Source organism: Monodon monoceros, unplaced genomic scaffold, assembly GCF_005190385.1.
Source record: "Monodon monoceros isolate NGI ecotype Baffin Bay Population unplaced genomic scaffold, NGI_Narwhal_1 Super_Scaffold_7, whole genome shotgun sequence".
In the NCBI taxonomy this organism is placed as follows: Eukaryota; Metazoa; Chordata; class Mammalia; order Artiodactyla; family Monodontidae; genus Monodon; species Monodon monoceros.
The window spans coordinates 9,899,247-9,924,824 of record NW_021703784.1 but is presented as its reverse complement, the minus strand read 5'-3'; the positions used below and the strand labels follow the sequence as shown (position 1 = coordinate 9,924,824).

The following is a 25,578-nucleotide window of genomic DNA, read 5'->3' as shown; positions in this document are numbered from 1 at the left end:
CAGGGCTGTGACTCGCTGCCAGCGCCACCCTGTGATCCTGCCCCACCATGCACAGAACTTTTGAGTGTTTCTCCCACAGTGGGAGTGATAGCCGCCCTTCTCCAGCCAGCCCCTTTTACCAAGTGCTACTCGTCCCCAAAGACGTCTGTAAAATTGTTGGAGATGATGGATCCAGTCTGAGGCTGCTGGTGGTAGTTGGAGGACAGTGGGAGGAGGTACTGGATTTAAACCAGACCAATTGTCCTTCTGGACATTTAACCTCAAGTCTCAATGGCCTTAATAGAAAGTGGCGGGGGGTGGGGGTGGTGGTGGGATGAACTGGGAGATTGGGATTGATATATATACACTAATATGTATAAAATAGATAACTAATAAGAGCCTGCTGTATAAAAAATAATTAAATTAAAAATTTTTTTTAAAAGCACCATTTTCTAGCACACTTTGCCAGGAGGCTGCGAATGAGAAAATGTTCTGTAGGGGATCTGGGTCAGGAAGAGTGAGTGGGTGAAAGGGAAGGAGGGAAAAGCAAGACATGACAACCTTTAGGGAAGCAAAAATAAAAGTCTAATGTGGAAATGGCTAAAAATAGACGGCATGGGCTGTTAGGCTGCGTGCAAATCCAATGCTAATTACATGGAAATTAATCACAAGTCCTAACGTCCCTGTGCCTTGCTGTGACCCCTGGGGGGATGCCCTGCTGCAGGTGTCTCCCCTACACCCTTGAGGAGGCTTAACAGTGCCTGCTTCACACCCAACTCTTGCCACTGCAGTGGGAAAAGCTGATAGGAGGCTAAAAATACTAACAATAGAAATCTGATTTCTTATTCCAGACAAAAAGCCTTGGCATCCACAGGAGGAAGAAGTGTTCAGGCAGCATGTGACTGGTTGGTATGAAATAAATAAATTGAGAAAATAGCATGTAATTAACTCTAAGTGTATGTGGATGAGCAGGGATGTGCAGCCTGTGTCTAACGGGCCCTTTGGGGGTGGGGTGGGGGGGAGGGGAAGGATCCCAAAGACTGTGTGACCAGCCGGTGTATCAAGCCATTCGCCTCCCCTGTCCTGGCCCCAGAGTGTGCTCTTCTCAGAGCTGTCAAAGAAATTCAGAGCATTTCCAAGACAGAGCCTCTGTCATGCTTTCCGCCCCCTCCTCCACTCACTTAAAGATCCATCCTAGATATCGGGCAAATGGATTTAGAAATATCCTACTTACTTACCTTCCAGGATATCGCTACCCAGGGCTGACCCCACAAGGCGACCCTCCAAGCTTCCCTCGTCTTTGGAGACACACGTGTTTAATCCTAGACGGAGCTGGAGGGACAGGCCGGGCTGGAACAGTACTGATGGCCTGGGAAAGGATTTGGGGTTGATCCAAAACACTTGCTGGAGAGCGGCCTTAGGAGGGAGTCGTGGGATGCCCATGCGATAGGATAGGCAGGAGTAGAGAAGTTGGTGCATCTGAGAGTTGGTTACAAAGTGTGAGCTTCGAGGGGTAGATTTTTAAAGTACAAAACTGAAAACCCTCCCGGCTCGCGGTGCTTGGTGGGGTGGAGGCTGCCCAGGATGGACCTTGATGTCAGTTCTCCCTTTGCTTCCATTGTTCTCAAGTGAGGCGTGCTCGGCCCCCCTCTCTCTGGCAGGTTGTTCTCCCACGTCGGCGACCCCTTCCTGGATGACCCCCTGCCCCGGGAGTACGTCCTCTACCTCCGCCCCACCGGCCCCTTAGCGCAGAAGCTTTCCGACTTCTGGCAGCAGTCGAAGCAGATCTGCGGCAAGAACAAGGCGCACAACATCTTCCCTCACATCACCCTCTGCCAGTTCTTCATGGTGAGCCGCAGCCCCCCACCCCGGGGCGCCTGCATCCCTCCAGCCCCAGGGGACTGGAGTTAAAGCTGGGAGCTGGGCTTCCCGGGTGGCGCAGTGGTTGAGAGTCCGCCTGCCGATGCAGGGGACACGGGTTCGTGCCCCGGTCCGGGAAGATCCCACATGCCGCGGAACGCTGGGCCCGTGAGCCATGGCCGCTGGGCCTGCGCATTCGGAGCCTGTGCTCTGCAACGGGAGAGGCCACAGCAGTGAGAGGCCCGCGAACCGCAAAAAAAAAAAAAAAGCTGGGAGCCTCTCAGGATGTTGGTAGAAACAGTCACGGGCTCCAGAGTTGGGTGAGCCTTTGAGGAATCAGTGAGGTCCACGGCTGCTCACCCTGGTCCTCTTTCTAACACCTGCCGAGACCTAGGTGCACCCTGGGTCTGGTGTGGCATCGTGATGACCGTGTGCTCCTCAGGACCCAGGGGACAAGCCTGACCCACTGGGTGACACACTTGTCTGGTAGCCACAAGGGGAATGGATTCTCTAACCTAGCTTCTCCTGTCTGTCATCTCCCTCCCCTCTCACGAGGAAAGAGCAGACATTAGAGAGGTGGGGATGAAAAACGTAATCTACAGATGGGGGGAGAGACTTTAGCCTCCTGCACACCATCCACAGGTTTTGCCGTGCTAGATCTTTCTAGAGATGGCTAGGATACATTTCCCCTGCCATAGTTACCTAGCCCATAATTCTAGCTGTCATGAAGCTTATGCAGAGACTGAATCAAATCCCTCTCGTTCCAATAAATGTAAACATATTGCATCTACTTTGGTTCTCTGCAGAGATGGAGAAGAATTGATGTGTCCAGCTATTGTCACAATGAAGCAGAATGGTAGCATTTTAAGACAATATGTTTTTCTAATATTGGGGGTTGTTTTTCCAGAATCTCATTCATATTCTCCCCCATCTCCACCTTTTATAGGTGAAAATTTGTTCCTAACACCTTCTCTTTTACCATTCATGCTGAAAATTAAAATGATGATCATTTCCTCTTAGTCATCCAGGCTCTTTCTCAAAAGCATTCAGAGTTTTAGACACTCTCATTGTTTCTTCTAGTGCCCGGGGGAGGCGGGGGGAGGGTGAGGATACTGCAGCTCTTGGAGCCTCATTCTTCCCAAGTATCATGGGGGTGGAGGTAGAGTCAACTTTGGATCATGTAAGTGGAATAGAAAAGGCACAAACGATGCAAAACTGTAGAAAACACACAACGACTTATCGTGGGGTGCTGTACACTCTCTTGGCACGTCCCTCGTGCTTGCTTTCTGCTGGACCGGCCCTACTGCATTCTGGCGGGGCTCAGAGGAGCACATCGGAGCAGGGAGAGAGGGAGGGGAGAGGTTGTCCGTCGCCCCAGTTTAATTGACTGGTTGGATAATCCATTTCCAGATAATTGGGAGGCTGCAGGTCTTCTCCCTGCTCACAGACAGGAATGATGGTTCAGTTAGCAGCCTCCAGCTCTGGGCAGAGGATGCCAAAGGTAAGTAGCGGCAGACATCTCCCCTTGTCCCTGAGCGAAGCCTCTTGTTTCCCTGCCAGTGTGAGGACAGCAAGGTGGACGCCCTGGGGGAAGCCCTGCAGACCACCGTCAGTCGCTGGAAATGTAAGTTCTCAGCCCCGCTGCCCCTGGAGCTCTATACCTCCTCCAACTTCATCGGCCTCTTCGTGAAGGAAGACAGCGCAGAGGTCCTCAAGAAGTTTGCCGCCGACTTTGCTGCGGAGGCTGCCTCCAAAACCGGTGAGCTGCCAGCTGCCAGGCCTGCCCTGGGCCCTGGGAATTGGAAAGTCGGGAAGGAAAGGGACAAGAAATGATTGTGGAGGAGGAGGGTGGAGTCAGGAGATAGAGGGTCCTGCAGGAATGGGCAGAACGTGCCCAAGAACTCAGCCGTTTCCCGCAGGACCCCACACCTCTTGCCCCTTTAAAAAATATTCAGGGCTTCCCTGGTGGCGCAGTGGTTGAGAGTCCACCTGCCGATGCAGGAGACACGGGTTCGTGCCCTGGTCTGGGAAGATCCCACATGCCACGGAGCGGCTGGGCCCGTGAGCCATGGCCGCTGAGCCTGTGCGTCCAGAGCCTGTGCTCCGCAATGGGAGAGGCCACAACAGTGAGAGGCCCGTGTACTGCAAAAAAAAAAAATTCAGTTACAGTTCTGCTAACCTCCTTGAGAGCAGGTCCAGTGTCTACTCCCTGACACCCATGTTGAAGGTACATAAATGACTGTTCCCATTGAACTATAAATGTGTTCCTTTGCAGCCCCACCATCTCTTCCCTGTTCAGAAATAAGGAACTTTTCTGTGTGTGGTTTTTTTTTTTTTTTGGCCATGCTGCCTGGCTTGCAGTATCTTAGTTCCCCGACCAGGGATCGAATCCCGGGCCCTTGGCAGTGAAAGCGTGGAGTCCTAACCACTGAACCGCCAGGGAATTCCCAAGGAACCTTCTTTTCCTCCTCCAAACCCCCATCCCAGGCAGGTGTTCGTCTGGGTCTCCCCGTCCCCTCCGTGTGGACTGAGGTCTTTGCTCAGGGGGTCATACAGCACAGAGTAGAGTGGAACCACTTAGCATCCAGTAATAATCAAATCCACTGAGCCACACCTTTCGACTTGCTTGAAGCCCAGTAGTCAGGCCCCTAAGCCTCAAAAGGGCCCTTATCCACCCCTTTACAATGTCATCTGCCCTTTGCATGGGAGGTCTCAGTTCAAGCTAACAACTGAGGTTTACCGTCAAAGGAATCAGTTTGGAGGGATGCTCAGGATGTGTGCTGACTTAAAGGCGGGCGGCGGCGAGACGGGACAGGAGGCAGAGGTTTGCAAAGCCTTCCTGTGTGACTGCAGGTGCAGACAGCTCCTCAAGGGCCTCGTCTGCCGTGAGACAGACAGACAGTGGGGGGGCGGGGAGTCTTTTTGGTCCCTTTAGAATGAAATCACGATCAGCAGGTGTTTATTGGGCACCTACTGTGTGTTTATCCATGAGGAACACAACAGGGAAGAAGAGGTGGTTTCTCCAGGCACCGTGTCATAAGAGCTGTGAGAAGAGAGGCCATCATCCCGCCACGGGATGATGGAGTGGGGCCCCCTTCACAGAAGAAAGGACAGTCACTCCGGGAAGACGCTGATCCATCGGATGGGAATAGGGCCCTGCAGGAGGGCAGGTGGCATGAGCGCAGGCAGGAGGGAGCACGGTGCTGGGGCCGGTGGGCCATTGCCCTGATCAGAGTGGAGGGCGTGAGCTGCCCACCCGGGTCCTGAGTGTTGAACGCAGTGCTGGCGGAGGCCCCAGCTGGCCAGCCCCGCCCTTTGCTCCCTGGGCTCCTGACCTTTGGCCTCCACCTCACCTGCCTGTGTCCCACTCTGCTCTTTTCATCCCCAGCTCGGGGCCTATTTCTCAGTGGCCTTTTCTACCAGAAAATCCCCAAATAGGGCTCAGGACTCTAGGAAGAGTGTGGTGAGGGCCCAGCGTCACTGAACAGGATCACAGTGAGGTCTCTACTCTCAGAGGAACCCGGGCCCTTAGGTCACCTCTGTGCGTTGGGAGCCTGGTCTCCTTAGATGCCCCACCTCCACCCCTTCGTCCCCGGGGACTCATCTCTGCTCTCTGACTTCGGTGGAACCTGCCCCCTTCACAGGAGCATAAAATCTCAGAGAAATGGCCTCATAGGCAGATTATTTCCTGTTCCCATCCCTCCACCTCAGGGAAATGGCTCTTTTCATCCCACAGTAGCTATTGTCAAAACCACTAAAACTCCCACAAGAACCAAATCTAATGTTGTAGCCACAAAACCCAAATCATTCGCAAGTGAGTAAAGCAGGTCTCAGCCAGGACGCGGCCAGTTCATAAGGCGCATATTGAGCGAAAGGCAGGCGGGCCCTTGCTGGCTTTCCTGCCAGGAAGGGGGCGAGCCAGCGCCTCCGCAGCCATCTGAGTCCTCTGCAAGAACCGGTGGGCTTGGCTGGCTTCTCGGCCCTGGTGTGGCCCCCTGCTGGCGACTCGGAGAACTGGGTGGCCCGGTGTGGGAAGCGGGCCATCAGGTCTTTGCCCTAGAACTTGTGTCATGGTATTCAGACGTGTGGCAGACCCAGATTCCGTCAGCGAGTAGATGAAGTGTCATCCTCCATCCTTGATGGTTTAAGGAGATTCATTCGTGTGTCTTCATTCATTTAACAAATACTGAAAGCCCGTGGGGTGCTGAGCACGGGTTGGGGGGTAGGGGGGTTATAATCCATGAACAGGACACAGAGCCCTTGCCTTGGGAGGCTTACACCAAAGAAACGCATGTGGTATAACAGAAAAGTACTCAAAACCACAGCCCCAACTTCTACAATTCTTCTACCTCTGTGCGACTTGAGCAAGCCCCTTAATTTCTGGAATTCCCTAAATTCCCTCTAGTTGCATCTTCTTTGGTGTTGGAGCTTGGACAGTAGATGAATCTCCCTCACTGAAAGATAGACAAAAGACAAAATCTCTTGCCTTGTGTAGGTAGGCTGGTTTCTTTTGGTTTGCTTTTTAGGGTGTCTTAGAATAACAGTCTGCATACTTTAAACCTGTGGTTTTCAATCGGAGTGATTTTTGCTCCATCTCTCCCCAGAGGTCATTTGGCGAGGTCTGGAGTCGGTTTTGGTTGTTACAACTTGGGGGGTGCTGCTGGCATCCAGTGGGTAGGGGCCAGGGTTGCAGCTAAACACCCAGTAACGCACAGGACAGCCCCCATAACAAAGAATTATCTGGTCCAAAATGATGTTGAGAGACCCTGTTTTAAACTTTGAAAATAATCCATCTTTTCCCCTCATTTCTCCATCAGAGCCACCCAGAAGCTAAGAGGCTTGATTTCAAAACAAAGGCAAGATAACCTGGGGAGTCCCATGATGACAAAATTTGCTCCTTATTTCCACATAAATTAGCTCATCCCTTTAGGTCTCGGTTTCCTTATCTGAATGGTGGGGCCAGTGACACTCATCTGGATTTGTTGTGAGCAGCCGCCGATCAAAATGATTGTCTCTCAGCTGGTCCAGAAAAGCCAGACATGTGGCTCTTTCTCTCTCGGACTGTGGGTTTTTATCCCCCGCCCCACTCTTATTCCGCTGCTGTGAAGGAGAGAAACAGGTTTTGTCTGACCGAGGGACTCTGTCCTCTGCTATTTGGGAAACAGATTTATCAGGGCACCGTTCTGTGTTTTTCCTTGTCTTCACCATCGAGATGCAACAGCTACCTCTTTCCTTCCTTCTTCCAGAAGTGCACGTGGAGCCTCATAAGAAGCAGCTGCACGTGACCCTGGCTTACCACTTCCAAGCCAGCCACCTGCCCACCCTAGAGAAACTCGCCCAGAACATTGATGTCAAACTCGGGTGCGACTGGGTGGCGACCATATTCTCCCGGGATATCCGATTTGCTAACCACGAGGTAATGTCTCTCTGGGGCTCCTGACTCTGCCAGGGGTGCCGGGGTGCCATCAGCACCAGTAGCACTTGCTGCTATGGGGAGATGGACACCAAAGGGAAGTAATGCCCAGGAGTCATCTGGCCTGGAATTTCATCCAAGCACTGGCCGGCTCACTGGGAAGCTTTGAGCTTGCATCTCTTGTCTCTGGGTCCCAAGTGGCTGAGCTGTGTAATATCCCCATTGTTCTATCTGCCCTGCCAACCTTACTGGGATGATATAGAAATGAAATGGGAGAATAGATAGAAAAGCATTGTTGATCAATTTTTAAATATTCTATCAGTTCACAGTATTAACAGGTAGAAGGAGAACACCTAAATACAAAAAAGACCCCAAACAAACCCTGAACACATAGCTAACGGATATTTGCTGAGTATCTGTGGCATGCAAATTACCATGGAACATACTAAAATTTTATTTTATTTATTTATTTATTTTATTTTTGGCTTTGTTAGGTCTTTGTTGCTGCACGTGGACTTTCTCTAGTTGCGGCGAGCAGGGTCTACTCTTCGTTGCGGTGCGCGGGCTTCTCATTGTGGTGGCTTCTTGTTGCAGCACGCAGGCTTCAGTAGTTGCAGTACGGGCTCAATAGTTGCGACACATGGGCCCTAGAGCGCGCGGGCTTCAGTAGTTGTGGTGTGTGGGCTCAGTAGTTGTGGCTTGCGGGCTGTAGAGCACAGGCTCAGTAGTTGTGGTGCACAGGCTTAGTTGCTCTGCAGCATGTGGGATCTTCCTGGAGCAGGGCTCAAACCCATGTCCCCTGCATTGGCAGGTGGATTCTTAATCACTGCACCACCAGGGAATTTTAAAATGTGGTCCATATGAAATGAAAGCACAGACCAAATATTGTGAGAGTTTGTGTGTATCACATGGGAGACCTGAGAGGGACAACTGAATTCCAGGACAGGCAGAAAGATTGGCGTGGTCCTGCCATCCTTCTTCTGAAGGAATTGACATTGCTTTCCAGGACAAGCACGTGCCACCTCTGAAGAGTCTTATTGTCCTTTTTTTCCTGAAGGAGAAGCTGAGACATAGGGATTCAGTGGCTGGTCCAAAGCTAAAGAGCAATTTAGGACCAGAACTGAAGCCAGAAGCCAGGGGTTCTGACCAATGAAGACGGGCAGCCCATCTAAAAAAAGACCACAGAGTTTGCAACAATTGTCATCCAGTTTAACTACATTTACGGAACATACGTATAAATTGTTTCCTAGTTTTTCAGCAGCAAAAGAACTGATATTTTGTTAGTTTACGTAGCCTTTTAACATCTGTTTTAGATGGATTTTTTTAAATATGAAAAAGAGTTAGAAATTCAGGGTCTAGGCCAGGCGACCTCATCGTTGTTTTGGAAGTGTTTGGAAGAGCCAACCCACGACAAAGGTCCAGGACTGTGTGCGGGGCCCGAGAGTGTCAGGGACGTGCAGATTTGTCTGGCTCTGCTGATGGGAATGTCATGTCCTCCTTCCAAGTCATTTGATGCAAGTTTCTGTAAAGACACGGCAAGGAGACTGGGCTTAATCTTACTTCAGAATTCTGAAATCTCCTGGACTTGCTTAGCGTGAGCCCTAAATAGAACAAGAGAGGTGTGGCTGGTTGGATTCCTTCCGAGGGCAGAGGAAAAAAAAGTCAAGGGTGGCATGCCAATGGACGGTGAGAAGTCACCTTTCTAAGAGAAGGAAGGTGGCGATGGAATTTTCCGAGGAATATCTTCTAATCAACACTGCCCTCCAGTTAACTCAGAGGGTAATTGCTTTTCTGCCTGACCCACATTCTGCTCGACTGGCACGGAGGGAAAGAGGCAGCTAGCGCCCACATGAATTATTTTCTAAAAATAACATGGCCTCTTTTTATCTCTTATTTGTAAAAGCTCATTTATTACTGTTCCTCCTGATAAAGTTCTCCGTCCGAGGTCATTTGGCTTTAGCTGTGCCCTCCTGCATATGTAAACCTCTACTTACCTTCCTCCTCCTCCTGTGCCCAGGAGGCAGGATTGATTAACTGGTCCAGTGAGGTGACAGATGTCCGGAGAAGGCCAGTGGTTTAGGCAAGGACACTCAGCAAGTGATGCTTTGGAACCCTCTGGGGTCTCACCCCTCTTCTGTTCAGATGCTCACTTGATGTGGGCTTGCAAATGCTTGTTTGTACTTCACACCATCTCTTCCACGTTAGCGATCCCAGTGTGCCATGCCAGTTTTATGTGTCAAGCACTAGAAATCTAGAGGAAGGACAGAGTTACAGAAAAAGCATAAATTCTGGAGTTGGGTACACACGGCTTCAAATCCTGGCTCCCTCACTTTAGCGGTGGTTAGATTCGCTTTTACAACTTCTAGAAAATAATCCAGTCCTTAGTTCTCTCGTGTGCAGAATGCCGGCGATATTTTGCTGGACTGTCGCCTGAACTAGAGGACATGCGGAAAGGTCCTACCATAAGAGCCAGCACAGTGGGCATAGCGACAGCGACAAAATTGCCACAGCTGTTATTGTTACTGAGAGTAAAAAGGGCTTCAGAGGCAAAGAGGGTCAGTTCCTGTCATCACCTGGGGCTGTACCTGCCCTTCCCAAGATGTCAGTCAGCAAACTTTGAGCTTAGTCCCCAAGTAGGAAGGGAGGGAAAACATACTTGAGACAGACTCAAGAGTGCTTACAAGTAGATGCTAAACATAAAAGAGTATCACATAGGACAAAACTAGGCACGTGAGCTGAGATCCCCCAAACTTGGGCTGACTTTTGCACACGCTTTTGGTAAGTGGGAAAGGGCTATGGGGACCTGGGCACCGGTTGTAATTTGAGATTTGCCGCAATACCTTGATGTTTTTTTTATTGATTATTCGATAAATCAAAGCTCCTTATTGTCCAATTACCCTCTGCCCAGGACACGATGTCCCCTCTGCTCCTCTCTGTGCCTCGATCTCCCTGGAGATCGTCTAGAGCTAGAACACTTACCCCAGCACCCCCAAGTGAAAGGAGGAATGAGTTCTTCTCCCAAGTCATTTTTGAGGTTCTCAAAGAAAAGACACTTCTGCCGAGTCAAAGGCGTCATTAGCCAGGACTGTGCTGCACTTGAGTGTCTGAGGAACCTGAGTTGAGTTTAGACTTCTTCCCCATGACTTGGTGCCTCTCTCTACCCTGTTCCAGGAAAAGGAATGTTCCTTTTGGTGTCTCAACACATACCTAGCCTATAGATTTAAGATTTTTTTTCTTTAACCTCTTTTAACAACCCAGCAAAAAAAAAACCTTCCTGGTTAGTGTGGAAACATGGTTTGAGTGAGTATGTGGCAGGGGAGTGGGAAGGCGATGGGATGCAAGAAGATCTAGAGCTGAAGGGGACATCAGAAATCCAGTGGAGCAGGTAGTCAAGTTCTGTGCATTATCATGTTCATTCTCTGGGGGGAAAATCATATTTTTACTGGCTCCTCTCATTAGCAACTTCCAGAAAGAAATTCTTTATTGACATGCTCTGATGTACCACCTTGACCCCAGTGAGCTGACGAGCTCACAAGCCTACCCAACACAGGACTCAGGGGTCAGCATCAGCTAGACGGAAAGGTAACCCTTTGAAAGCCAGCCGTCATGGGTCACTAGAAATAATTATGCTCCTTCTGTGTACCAGAGGCCTCAGGAGTTTTCTTAGGTTGTCTCATTTAACTTTTATAGTCCGGGTATCATTTGACAGATGAGAAAACAGAGGCCAAAATTAAAAACCTGTACGTGGGCACCAGAATATTTTGCCTGCCACTGGTAGCTTCAAGATCAAACGAAAAGCTGATAGAACAGCCCCTCTTAGCCCTTGTGAAACACAGAAAATATTTTCCTTACTCTTGAGGTCTCCTGCTGTTAACAAAAATGGAGTAAAAGAAATGTTTTCCAAAGTATCTTCATGCCTATGCCTGTGATGTTTCTATATACCAGAAAAGGAGGCAAAAAGTGGAATAAATCAGCCAAGTGGCATAGCCTGAGGTTGGCCCTGGGGGCTTTTTCTGAGCCCAAAGAAGGAACACGTGGTCTCCATCTGTTCACTGACAAAAGCTGGTTACAGACACGGCACACTGATGGCTACGAAAGATATTTTTCCTTCCAGGCCTTTGTTAAAAATGGAGGTTTAAAGAAAGCTTTTTTTAAAAAATTATTTTATTTTTGGCTGCGTTGGGTCTTCGTTGCAGTGTGCGGGCTTCTCATTGCAGTGGCTTCTCTTGCAGAACATGGGCTCTAGGCGCACAGGCTTCAGTAGTTGTGGCACGTGGGCTCAGTAGTTGTGGTGCACGGGCTTAGTTGCTCCGGGGCATGTGGGATCTTCCTGGACCAGGGCTCGAACCCGTGCCCCCTGCATTGGCAGGAGGATTCTTAACCACTGCACCACCAGGGAAGCCCTAAAGAAAGCTTCTTGAAGGCAGGGACCATGTCTTGTTTAAGCCGCTGAGTTACATGGAAGGGAGAACACTTCATTTCCAAAGCCTTCCTAGGGGAGTCTCCATCTGGGCATCAGTGACATCTGCATGGAAGACTCCCTTTCCCATGAGTTGCATTTCCAGGGTCTATTATGGCACCTACCCCGGCAGACGGAGCAGAGAAAACTAGGTCCAACCCTGTTTGTATAGAAGTTTACTGGAGAGCCTACAGGTTTTCAGATGAATTTCTAAAAACCGTATCTTTTGAAGCAAAGACATGCCTGAAGGAAAGTCTGGAGACAGCCAGGAGCACCAGCACATACTCACAGTACCCTGAAAAGAGAAGAAACGCCTTCTGATCTGAATCCAGATCTCCTCAGAGCCTGCAGACCCCAGGGGCACCTGTCAATGTCAGCTTCTGGACGTGTGCCCTGTTAGAGCAGAGCACACAGACCGGCCCTGGAGGCGCTCAGAAGAATGGGTCAGATGTGGGCCTCACGCATCCCTCTCCTCCTTTTTCAGACGTTACAGGTGATCTACCCCTACACCCCGCAGAACGACGATGAGCTGGAGCTGGTCCCTGGGGACTTCATCTTCATGTCGCCCATGGAGCAGACCAGCACCAGCGAGGGCTGGATCTACGGCACGTCCCTAACCACAGGCTGCTCCGGACTCCTGCCTGAGAACTACATCACCAAGGCTGACGAGTGCAGCACCTGGATATTTCATGGGTGAGCAGGTGCTAAGTTCTCTGTCTGCTGCTTTTCAAAGAACATTGCGGAGTTTGAGGAGGTGGCAGGGAAACGGACTCGATCCTGGATGGGCAGGGCAGCAGTGCCAGTAAATGAAGTCCGAGGGGGAAGAAAGCCCTATTGGTTCCAGACTTTCAGGGAAGGGCTGAGCTGGGGCATGAGAAAAATGGGAGATGGCTTGCCCTGCTTTGCTCTGCCTGCCCCCATTGGATGTAACATCTGTCTGAGTTCCTGACTGGAGACTAAACTGAGGCTGCTTGGGGGACCATCTCTTCTGGCCTCAGTGTGGGTCATCCCAGCACTGAGTCTTTATGGCTTTGGGGCTTCTGTCCACTCTTTCTTGGGTTGTTGCACAGAGGGGTCTGACTCCCCAGAGAAGCAGGACAGATTCCCACTATGCCAGCCAGACCAGTAGTGAAAGGATTTGCAAGGGTCAGGAAACCGAACCGCCCCTCACCGCGAGGTGACCCCGAGCAAGTCCTGAGACTTGGCATGTGAATGCCTAGATGACAGAGACCATTTCTGTGGCAATGGGCAACCGCCAGAGCCTTAGAAAGGCAAGCGGTCCCTCCCCCACCCAAGTTTTCTGGAGAGTGATAGCGTTCCACCCATCCCTCACTCCTGCTTTGCCCCCAAACCAACCTGGTCCCACGTTGAGAGTGACCTGCGCTGCATGACCAGCTTTGTCCTGAGAGAGAGGTGCCTTTTGTTCCTCTTTTATGTTTCTTAATCGGAGGAGTTCAAAGCCAGCCCTTCCCTGGTGCACTTGGGCATCTGGCCAGGGTGTGCGTGCTGGTTTGTTTTTCCTCCCTCTTGTTCTTGCCATGTGCCAACGTGGCTGAGAGCCGGAAGCTCTGAGCACCAGCTGCATGGTGTGTAACACTGCTTCTCTTTTATGACAGTAATAACAGAGACAGGCAATTTCAGTGAGTGTTTTGCCTGGAGGAAGAAAAGAAAAGACGGTCCCCTACCCCGGTTAGCGGCAAGCCGATAAACCACAAACCCAGGGCTGGGAAGGAATATCTTCTTCCTTAATAACCGCCTCCCCAGCAACCCTTCCTCTTCCTTCCCCATCCCCACCCAAGGAACATCCAGCATTTGGGGGCACAAATTGGAAGGTCAAAGCTGCCTCGTGCTCCCGAGACCTTTACTTTTCTTTTTTTTTTTTTAATATTTATGTATTTATTTGGCTGTGCCAGGTCTTAGTTATGACACGTGGGATCTAGCTCCCTGACCGGGGATTGAACCCGGGCTCCCCCTGCATTGGGAGCACGGTGTCTTAGCCACTGGACCACCAGGAAAGTCCCCCCAGACCTTTGCTTTTTCAGAAATGTTTCTAAGTTGGGTTTCCAAAGTCACCGCTTTATCCCTGTAAAAACAAAAACAAAAAATATATGTGAAGAAACGGAGAATCAAAAGATTATTTGGTGATATACAGCTCCCAGATCACATTCTTAAAAGTAGGGCTCCCTGTGGGAAGAGTATGTGGGAGAAGTTCTGCTGACCCGGTTCAGATCTCTGCATCTAAACCCACTCTTGCCCAAGTTAGAGCTCAGCTGAAATGGGGGGGGGGGGATCCTCAGTGACCTCAGTCCATGGATCCCAGGGAGGTCTGTGTGTCATCTCCCTTTATTTTGAGAGATTACTAGTGATGTTATTTCCCTGGGAACCATGTCTGAAACTTCAGTGTCAGCTGCCACAGCCAACCCGGCTGAGAGGGGGGGAAATACTAATATACTAGGTGTTTGTTAGGACACTGTAATTAAGAATTTGAGTTTTTACTCCAGTAGTCTCAGATTCAAATCCTGACTCTCCCACTCACCAGCTGTGTGACCTTGGCCAACTCACATGACGTCTCTGAGCCTCAGTTTGCTAATCTATGAAATGGAGATAATAATTGCCTTTCCCGTAGAGGCGTGTGTGAACACTGCTGTAAAGGACTTAGCTTTATGTGGATCAGGGCCGTGTATAAAACCGCACTGAATCTACAAGAGCCATCAGCTTTATGGTTATTTTCTTTTTCTAACTTGTCTTTTCTAGTCCTCTCTTACATGCTTGTCAAATCAAATGTCTCTTCCACAAAAGCGACCCTATAGAAGAACTGCACTTTCCTAATTAACCCCAGAAGTGGAAGTGACTCAGCGAGGCAGAGCCCAGCTGCTGTAAGACAGCCTTGTTTCGCCCCTAATGACAGGTAGCCTGGGGGAGGGGGAGCCACGGGGTCCCCAAGCATGACGCGGCCGACTTGATGGGAAGTTGCAGAGGGGATTCAAGCAACCAACAAGTAGGGACTTGGGGTCAGCAGCCCTTCACAACTCTTCCTCCCCTGTCCTCAGTTTTCCGAGTCCCTCCTAAGGAAATATTTTCCTACCACCCTTATTAGAGCACCCTGCCGGGTTCTGAGTACCTCCAGATACGTATCAATTGGTGAAAGACCCACCATGTCTTCTAAATTGGGGTAGGCTGGCCGGTCCTTCTCGGCCGACACACAGCCCTGATGTGTCCTAGGGAGGTGCCAGTGTCTCTCCGATGCTTGAGAAGATGTTCCGGGCGTCAGGTGCAGCTTTCTCCCTACTCTGCACTCAACATGAAGCATCTGACTATTGTCTTACTGGAACTGACAGCCCCAAACTGCCTCAGTGAGTCGGGGGCTTTGATGACAGTGACAGTTGAGAAGAGAAGGAGGCTGGCAGTCTCGCTGCCGGCTGAGCTGAAGGAGAGAGAGAAGGGATTCTAGCAGTGTCTTCACAGCTGTAATAAAGTAAAGAAATTAGGGAACATGTACAAGTAAGATGTCAGGATGATTCCATATATCCAGACATCTCAGGCGCTGAAGCTTTGATGAATCACAGTGAAACTGAATTTTCTTTAACTGTGCGATGTTTGGGAGGGTCTCAGTTTAAAATAAAGGAAAACAACCAGCCTAGTAGACTGTGTGAATGGCACAAGATTTCCTTAGAAATAACCCCAAAATATTAAAAAATAAAAACATAACCATAAAGCTAATGGCTATTTTAGATTCGGTGCTCTTTTATACATATGGAACTTTACCCTATTTGTAAAGAAGCAAGAAATCTAAAATTTAAATGCTCTCCCTTGACGCTGCCCAGTGATGTCTGTTGGATTTGCCTAACAACCATATTTGAATTGCAGTGTTTATTAGATAAAGCTTTTTGGAGGCCTTACTAATCAAAATAATTTAAACACAGCATGATTTGCTGCCTGTCTTTCAGCAAGACCTCTTTTGGGGCTTCTGTAGTTACAGTGTTACATCCAGAAATGAGAGCTCTTGGCTCAAAGCTCTACACATCTGGTGAGAATGGTCTCCTCTGGAAAAACGCTGTATTTAATCATCTTGTTGGAGGTATGATTGAGATGGGGGAGGGGTTTGGAAACTGAAGGAGGTAGAGTAGGGGGTAATGGGCAAAGGTTTCCTTGACCATTAGGAGCCACAGGCAAAGTGGTAGAGACGGTCAAAATCCTCCCTCTTACTTGTCAGTTCAGATGGAAATCACCATGGAAAAGATTAAAGGCAACAGGAATTGTTTATTTCTTGGAGCCAGAAAAAGAGCTGGAAACAATGGTACAAAATTGATACCTCATTATTCTGCAGCATGCTTTGGGTGCCAGCCACGCCTGTGGCATCCTAATAAGCACAGAATCACAGGCCCCATCCCTGCCCACAGGGATGAACGCATCTGTTCCAAGTCCAGAAATCCATCTACCACTAATTTATTAACTGCAAGACTTCAGTATAAAACAGGATGTTCCTTATAAAAAGATCAAATCGCTATGTCGTACACTTGAAACTGATATTGTTAGTTAATTATACTTCAATAAGCAATTTTTTAAAAAGATGTTCCTCTGCAGGCATGGGATGCCCCCTGCTCAGCTTTCCCAGCCATTGCACCGCCCCAGGCAGTGTTTCCTACTCATTCCCACAGTCCCGTTGAGCCCAGGGGTGAAGTGCTGATGACTTCTGGCCAAAGCAGTTAACGTCTTCCTTGTCTTCCCTCTGCAGTTCCTACTCGATCTTAAATACATCACCTTCCAATGCACTCTCATTTGGGGATGGCATCCTGGAGAGGCGGCAGTATGAGGACCAGGGCCTGGGGGATACGACGTCCCTGACCGTCATCTGCCAGCCCACCCAGGTAAGGTTGACTGTCAGGGCCGCCTCCTCAACTCTGCTCAGGATTCATGAGCACCTTTTTACTAAGGATGAGACCTTGCCCTTGCTGCCCCCAAAGGGTTACCTGTCTCTCAGGGCACAAGAGCCTAAAAGATATATAAAAATTTAAGGCTTTGGAAGAGTCAGATGGGTGGTGCTGACAATGACTGCCAGCATCTGGGTCTAGGCTGGTAAGGAAGGCTGCTCTGCAGAGAGGACGATATGTTATCTGTAAAGTAGTAACGCGGTTGAGCCTTGAACAACGCGGGGGTTAGGAATGCCGACCCTCCATGCTCCGTACAGTGGAACATCCACTTGCAACTTACAACTGGCCTTCCACCTACCCGGTTTGCTTCCTACATATCCACGGGTCTGCATCCTCAGGTTCAACACACTGCAGATTTTCTTGTAGTATTTACTTTTGGGGAAAAGTCTGTGTATTAGTTGGACCTGCATGGTTCAAACCCAAGTTGTTCAAGGGTCAACTGTATCTAATCTATTTTACAGGCCATTGTGAAGATTAAAGGAGATAAGGATACGGTTCTTAGCACAGTTCCTGGCACATAGTGAACGCTCAGTGTATGTCCGATATATGCCAGAAAGGGTACAGAATGGAGGAGTTTGTAAAGTGTATGTACTGTATTGGCAAATGTGAAGCCAGTAGGAGCTGGCAGCCCTGAGGAAGCTGGGAACAGCTGACTCCATCAGAAAGAAGGAACATAGAAACATCTGTAAGGATCCACGCAGTAGTTACACAAACCAGAGCCGTTTGGACAAGCCTTTGACTAGACTTGCCGATTTCATCACCCAGAGGTAGCAACTACCCTCCCCGAACCACTTCTGGGAACACCGTCTTGCGTGCAGCGAGACCACAGAGCCTAACCTGCGATTAGAATGGGCAGAGCGGGACCTCCTGGCCGGAGTAGCCTTCGGACCACCACACGGTGGAGATGCGGCAGATGTATTTGTGGTAATAAAAGTCCTCGCTCCCTGAAGAAGTTGATGGAGCATCTCGTTAGGGGAAGAAGCTGTCCCGCTACATGGCCGTCTCTCCATCCTGGCTAGTTTCGCCTGTGAGCTGTAACTCAGGCGGTCTTCGTGTTTCAGTATTGGCCAGATACTAATCCTACCAGCAGCAGCAGCAGTAACAATAAAACCATTTTCATAGCCCTTCTTATTTTGCAAAGCACCTGCAGTGCATCTCATCTGAGCCTCGAAATAACTTGTGAGGTCAGTACATGAGGCTTACCACCCCCATCTTATAGATAGGCCAACCTAAATCCGAGGCAGTTAAGGGGCTTATCCCACTCGAACATTAGTGAAACTTGTTCTAGAGCGCAGCTCACCTGACACCCAGCTAGCTCTGAGACGTGTCTATGTGTGTGTCCCCACTTACAGCCTTTCTTTCTCTGCAGCCTCTGAGGATCAGCGGCCAGCCTGGCCCTCAGAAGAGATGCCTCTTTGTGTGTCGGCACGGTGAGAGGATGGATGTTGTTTTTGGGAAGTACTGGCTATCCCAGTGCTTCGACGCCAAAGGTCAGTAATTGGTGGGCCTGTTCAGCATTGGCATACCTATCACGGCCTCTAGGGGGCAGAGTCAAGCTACTTTTATCTAGATGGAGTCATTTATGAAGTGCCTGTCATCTGTTACATTGTAAGTCCTTCCGGATTGTCTGGAGTGTTAGGGGAGAGAGAAGTGTTCTTACCCCCATTCTATAAACTGGGACACCATGGACCAAAAGAGGCAGATGTCTTGCCCCACAGCCACATGGCAAAGTCAGAGGCAGAGACAGGTGTCTTGATTCCATGACCAGACCTCCCTCTAGTAAGTCACCCTGGCTCATTTTGGTTCCATTTTCATTTGGGTGGCATGTTTAAGATAGGGAGGCTTGCACCTCAGAGAATCCTACCTGCTTTAGAGTGTCTGGCGTTGTTACTTTCCCTTAAAAACTATCTCTTGTCACTTTCGTCAGCGGAATGGAAGCGTGGATTCCAGGACACAGTACTAAAGGAGGAGGTCAGCTTCAATATTTTCTAGAGAGCTCAGTTCAGTCTCTGTGGCCAAAAAGGAATGGAAGTGGAGGGGCTGGCAGGACCAGCAGTGGAAGCCCTAAGGAGATAGGAAACTCATGTCGCCTTGGCCTGACTTTTCTTTCCAGGTCGCTACGTACGCACTAACCTGAACATGCCTCATAGCTTACCTCAGCGGAGTGGCGGTTTCCGAGATTACGAGAAAGATGCTCCAATCACCGTTTTCGGATGTATGCAGGCAAGACTCGTGGGTAAGTGTCCTGGAGTGATCACACAGCCTTTCCTGGCTACTTCTTCCAAAGACTGGCTCCAGTGGGTATGCCAGAATGCTGCCTAGGGCTTTCCTACAAGTACTATATTTCGTCGATTCAAAAGGGATTTATTATGTAACCATTAGGTCCAGGGCAACTGGGTTGGTTTGCCAAAGTGAACAAGGTGTGATCGCTATCAAGGGGCAGATGGTCCAGTGATGGGGCAAGGTCAGGCTTGGTGCGGCAGACAGGTCAGCTTCTAGCGCAAGGATGAGAGGGCAACCCAGGAGTGGCTGAAAATATAGAGGCCAACCAGTCTCCAAGATGCTCAGTTCTTTGCAGGTCTAGGTCCATACCTGCCACACAGAGCCAGCAGCAGCCTTGTGCTGTTCAATCATTTAACACACGTCAGTTGATCACTTACCTTGTGCAAGGCACCATGCTAGGTACTGGGGACCTAAGCGTGAGTCCCCACCCTCGGCGAAGCTTGTAAGTGGATGAATAATATAGAATATTCTTGTTACTCAAGAATAGAACTATGTACAAAGTATCATGGGAGCACAAAAGACGACATAAGAGGAGAACAGAGTAGAAGTTAGTAGGAAGGTGGGACAGCATCTAAGTGGGAGGATCAACATCAAGTCATAGACATGAGAAGCAGTGTCCACAGTGCAGAGGAAACAAGCCGTCTTGTTTCTAGAGCATCAGCTGTGACCAGGGCGGGAGACAAGGCTGGCGGGATGGAGACAGACAAGTTCATGGAAGACTTTGACCGCCATGTTAAGGCATTTAGACTTTATCCATGAGAGAAAAACGGGCATTTTACTGCTTGTTAGGACCAGAGAGACAGAAAGAAAACAGACAAGAAGGATGTATCCCTTGGTCTTTCACAGAAACACTGGTCAGGAGAGTTGTTGAAAATGAGATTGAAACTGCTGGTGCTATGTGAGCGCCCACCTGGAAAGAGAGGTTTGCAGGGTCTGTCTGGCACCCTCTCCAACACTGAGAGTCAAGTTGAGGCTTCGTAAATCATCGGATGGATTCTTCTCTGGTTTCCTTCGCAGGTGAAGCCTTATTAGAGAGTAACACCATCATTGACCATGTCTACTGCTCCCCGTCCCTGCGCTGTGTCCAGACTGCATACAACATCTTGAAAGGTGAGACTGGATAAAGGTCAGCTAGCCCATCCCTCCGTCTCCAGGCAACCTGACACAAATTATCCTACTCAGGGCACATTAGCCAGTTGAAAGCTTTGAATTTGAAATGTTTAGCAATGATTCTTTCTTTTGGAAGATGACTTTGCAAAAGTCCCCAAATCATACTCTGGCAGCAGAAGTGAGATCAAGAGAATATACAAATCATGTTTTTCTTGAAAATGTAAAGCTCTCTTCGATGAATTCGAGGCTTGTAAAATATTGTTCTCTGGCAGTAATTTAGAGCCTACAGAGCGTGATCCTTTTTTGTTTTGTTTTTTTCTTTGTTTCCTCCCACTCTGCTCTGTTTGCCTCTTTACAGCAGGGAACGGTGCTCCTAGGTGTCTGTAAATCTTAATCAATCACCCTTGTTTCTTTAGTTAATTGGAATGAGTTCAAACGTACCATTGTTATAAAGATATTCAGCTTTTACCCTAAAATCCGTGGAAGCTTGTGTTACAGGAATCTCCATTCTCATTTCACTGGAAGGAAAACTAGAAGAAACAGGGTTGACTGTTTACTTATGCCAAACAAACAAGCCAGAAAAAGCTGAGTCAACAAGGAAATTACACTACGTTTGAGACTTCTGTTCGTTAACCTTAAGTAAGCCAGAATGCATCTATGTATTCAAACGCATTATCTATCACATTTGCAAGGAAAAACTGGGCTAAATGCAATACAAAGAGTTAAACAGGGACAGTTCCCACTCTGAGGACAATTACACAATCACAAAACACAGGACTTGTGCACTGGCATTGGTAAATATTCAACACTGGATTTTCTAGTAGAGAAAATGAACAATCTCTATGATACGCAAATATAACGTAAGCGATTGTAAAATAGTGGATGCTAAGAATTTCTGAAGTTTCTTGGTTAAGAACATTTTGGAACTTACTTTAGAAAGAGGAATTATAGTAGTCACAGAACTGTAATAAATTATATGGATAATGACTTTTTCTTTAATCAGATAGCATTTAAAGCCAGCATACATCCTGGTGATGGGGCCAGAATAAACTCACGTGCTTATAACACAAAAATTAAAAACTCTTGTCCAAACCTGCATACTTTACTTCCTTAAGCTACATATAGCATCTGCTAGGAAAGAGAATAGAAGGTTTATGAGCATTTTTGTAACAATTTGGCCTCTAATTTACTTTTCCACTGAGAACGTAGTAATACTTCCTTCATCTTCATTTTATTTTCCCTCTAAGGTTTACAACAAGAAAATCACTTGAAGATCCGCGTAGAGCCTGGTTTATTTGAGTGGACAAAATGGGTTGCTGGGAACACACTACCTGCGTGGATACCTCCATCAGAGTTAGCTGCAGCCAACCTGAGTGTTGATACAACCTACAGGTAACCCTCTGAAAGCGCTGTTTCCTGAGGCCAATGTGGAAGTACTCTTCTCCACCAGGCCAGGCTAATTAAGGAGATGAAGGACCAGATGTAGCCCACAGCCAGTTGTCCATATTGGTGGAAGTCACGCTATGATTTAAAAAAAAAAAAAAAACTGGAGAAAGCCAGCATTCCCTTGTATTGGGCATTGGTGTGGAGTATGTCTCCCGTCACATGCACTAGGGTTTTCTGACTTTACTACATTGATTTCAGTGAATAATAAAACCACTTCGCATGCCAGGAGCACACACCAGCTAATGATAAAGCAGTTCAGAAGCCTGTTGGGAAATAAGGGAAATGACGGTGTCTTGCCTTGGATTGTCGCTTTCGATTTTTCAAAGCATTTTTAATTATCTTCATTCATTATTGCTATAACCCCAGGATGGAGGCAAAGCCACTCTCATCTATGAGAGAGTTCTGTGGGCTGCCAAAAGTTATACACGTAGTGGACATATCTGACAATAATAATAACTAACCTTTATTGATTGTTTTCTGTGTGCCAAACACTGTGTAATCTGCTTTATAGTAGTCCTTTGCTTTTTCCATTAGACTATTATTAGAAAGAAGTGTTTGTAGATTGTAACATACTTACATTAACCATCAAAAATCCACTCGGGCTTCTTACTGACGTGATAAAAAGAATGCTTTTTGTGTTCTTTATAGCAATATTTATTTTAAATATTTTTAGTAAGCAATGATATTTTTCTCTCTAACCCCTGTATTTGGTTTAAATATTTTTGTTAGTTGTTCCTGTTGTTAAGTGTTTAAAATATATCTGATTATCTTGTCAGTGTGCAATAAAGTTTTAGGTTGAGCGTTAAAAAAAAAAAAAAAAAATCCACCCAGACATTTGTAAAATGTCTTTGAAGAAGGACAGATATTCACAACCATTACGGTGGGGAACTAAATGCATTTCTTAAAACAGAGTTTGGAACAAGTGACCAATATAAGCAAAACTTTTCCTTGTGCTATCCCTTGACCTTTCATTTCAAATACCTACCCAAACCTCAAATGAACCAGTGTGAGTTTCTGGCTAAGGTAGGAGAGAATATCTTTTCTTCCATACTAAGTTTTGGCTCTGCAAATAAGACCTCAGATAACCCCATTAATTAATTAATGTGTGCTACTCCTTGCCTTAAAGGAATGAGCATTCCTCAAAAATAATCCTCAAAAATAAGATTAAATCAATCAGTCAGATCCTCTACTGAAATAATTCACATTTTGTCCTATCTACTCTATGGCCACTGTTTCTCTGTTCCTTGGGAAGCAGCAATAAATGATTGTCCCCATGCCAACAGCCATCATCCCTCTGCCCTGGAAAGAGAACAAGTTACTGCCAACGTTGGTAAAATGACTTTCCTCACCTACCACCCAGCCCCACCCAGGCCAGCTAGCCTTCAGATTCCCCTCTAAGTGCATCCTGCAATTCTTCCCAAGCTACTTACAAAGGTCCCCAGAATCATTCTACCTGAGCCTTCAATGCGCACACAGACACATACCCCACCAGTAGTATGAACAGAAGGATGAATGCCGGGAACCTGGGGGTCAGGACACGGTTCATATTCCAGATTTCCTTTTCCTCTACAAAAAATCAAAGTTCTGTTCAACCATTTTGTGTTGGGGCTTGGGGTGGTGGTGAGATTAAGCCTCTAATTCTATAAATCAGTCGTGAAATTCATTCTGTCAAGTGAGCAGGGCTTCTGAAGCAGGTAGTGGTGCCCAAATGATTGATTGAAGAAACGTGGTGATGTGCAGAGGGGCAAGAACCGACAGGCAGGGTATTATAAGCCAAGCAAGCACTGCTCATAGATCCCTCCCTGTCGCCTTGAACAGGAGGGAGGAGCGGCTGGAAGGTGGATTTAGGCTGGTGACCAATATCCAAGCGTCAGCCACGGGCAACAAGACCCATCCTGGGGGCTGGGTGTAGAAAGCAGCCCCAGGGGAGCTAGGCGGGAAGGAGCAAGACAGAAAAAACAAAATACACAACCAGCTGCATGAGGCTTCAGAACAGGGCCCTGACTGGGGGAGAGGCAGGGAAAAGGGGATGGGGAGCCATGGATCTGGAGTATTAGCGAGACAACAAATCAAACTTTGGTGGGGGACTCAGGGCAGAAGCCTGCTCTATAGTCTGGACCAAAGTAGGCTGGGGAGAGGAGAGTATACACGGGAGAATACTATCCCAAGGGTACTACCTGTGTACCCAGAGCTCTGGGTGCCAGGTCTAGTTGGTGGTTGGAGGCCCACCTGAGTCCCAGAATAGTACAGGGGTCCTGTCAGAAGCAGGATGCTGCTGACAAGAGTGAGAAAGCTTTGACTGTCCCATCCCCTTCAGGGCTCGTTCAAACATGGAAGCCATTCATAGGTTCAACGTCAAGGCCAGAACTGAGGAGGAGGAACTGGATTCTGGCATCTACCAACTCTTCACTTCCGCAAATCTTGTACATTACAGTGTGGTTTCACCCCTGCCGTGACTCCCTGAACCAAAGAGGCCTTTTGTCACAGTGTGTATGTGTGTGTGTTGGGGGAGGGGTCCTGGGAAACCAGGTGATGTAAAGGGTAATGGAACTGGATGAGAAGTAGGGATGGGAAGAAAGGGTTTGCTCCAGAACAAGGAGGCACATCCCTAACGAGTGGGGAATTCATGTTTCTCCCTGTCACCCAGGGTGTTGTAAGATTCAGAAGGTTGTTTTCTAGGAGAAATAGTATGCTTGCAGAGAGAATGTTATTTAGATGAAGGCAAGTTACCTTCAAATGGAACAGCATCCTTCCTCTCCAGACAGTAAACCCAAGTGCACAGAAGGGCAGCTTTGAGGAGGGCACTAGCAGAAGCCATCCAGGGTGAAGGATAACTTTATAGGTATTAATCGTCTCAGACACAGGTTCAAATCCGGGCTCTAAGAGTTGCTAATGATGTAAGCAAAGGCAAGTCAGCTGTAGCCTTTCTAAGCCCTACTTTTGTCATCCATAAACCCAGAATTTGCAAAAGGGTTGCCAGGTGGGCTATGTTCAAAGAACGCAAGCAGGGCGCTTTGCGCAGAGCCTGACACAGGGGAACCTCTCAGTAGATCTTAGCAGCAGCAGCAGCAGCAATGTATTCTGATGCAGATGCCGTGAGAATTCACTTTGAGAACTCGCTAGCACCTCCATGCACTAAATACCAACAGTGAAAGACAAAGTAAGAAAATATGACACAGTTGTACTCGAAAACAAGGTAAACACCTCATAGACCAGAAAACTAAATAGCAAAGGAAGGTGGAAGACAGAAGTGACTGGGATTGAAGACATTCAGGGTCACCAGGATCGGAGGGCCCTGCTTTGACCATCGTCTTACATGCGTTTGTACATCGTGTCATAATTATCATTTACATCATGAGCTTACTCACCCCAACCACACACAGAGAGCTCCTCAGACATAGAAATTGGGTTTTCTTCATCTTTATGTTCCCTGGACTTCTCCAACTGCCAGGTATGTGGTCTGTGTTCAAACTAAGAAAGAAAAGGAAAGGCTGGTGAAGCGTTATTAGCTCACAAGTCCAATGGACCTAATATCTCCTTTAAAAACCTATCCTTACAACTCCCCATTTCATTTTATGAGGCCAGCATTACCCTGATACCAAAGCCGGATAAGAATACTACAAGAAAAGGGAACTACAGGCCAATATTCTCAACAGATATTAGCAAACCAAATTCAACAGCACATCAAAAGGATCATACACCATGATCAAGTGGGACTCATCAAGTGGGTTGCAAGGATGGTGCAACATACAAAAATCAATAAATGTGATACACCACATTAGTAGAAAAAAAGATGATAAAAATTATATGATCATCTCAGTAGATGCAGAAAAAGCATTTGACAATATACACCATCCTCTTCATGATAAAAATTGTTCAACAGATTGGGTATAGAAGGAACATATCTAAACATAATAAAGGCAATTTGTGGCAAGCCCACAGCTAACATCATACTCAATGGTGAAAGGTTGAAAGCTTTTCCTCTAAGATCAGGAACAAGACAAGCATGGCCACTCTCACCACTGCTATTCAACATAGTTCTGGAAGTTCTAGCCAGAGCAATTAGGCAAGATAAATAAATAAAAGGCATCCAAATT

At 47.9% G+C, this 25,578-nt stretch overlaps 1 protein-coding gene across 4 annotated transcripts in view; it reads left to right on the top strand.

Moving 5' to 3' along the window:
• The window catches only part of UBASH3B (ubiquitin associated and SH3 domain containing B), a 140,783-nt gene that overhangs the window by 106,000 nt on the left and 9,205 nt on the right, over window positions 1–25,578 (top strand). For 2 of the 4 annotated variants that reach the window (XM_029206997.1, XM_029206995.1), the window contains exons 2-11: window positions 831–884; window positions 1,641–1,827; window positions 3,400–3,598; window positions 7,086–7,255; window positions 12,196–12,404; window positions 16,447–16,579; window positions 18,012–18,132; window positions 18,756–18,878; window positions 19,943–20,035; window positions 21,283–21,427. In XM_029206997.1, the coding sequence (XP_029062830.1) occupies window positions 831–884; window positions 1,641–1,827; window positions 3,400–3,598; window positions 7,086–7,255; window positions 12,196–12,404; window positions 16,447–16,579; window positions 18,012–18,132; window positions 18,756–18,878; window positions 19,943–20,035; window positions 21,283–21,427 (1,434 nt within the window). Of the gene's footprint in view, window positions 1–830; window positions 889–1,640; window positions 1,828–3,399; window positions 3,599–7,085; window positions 7,256–12,195; window positions 12,405–16,446; window positions 16,580–18,011; window positions 18,133–18,755; window positions 18,879–19,942; window positions 20,036–21,282; window positions 21,428–25,578 lie in introns of all 4 variants that reach the window. The other 2 variants (XM_029206998.1, XM_029206996.1) reach the window with 2 other exon arrangements.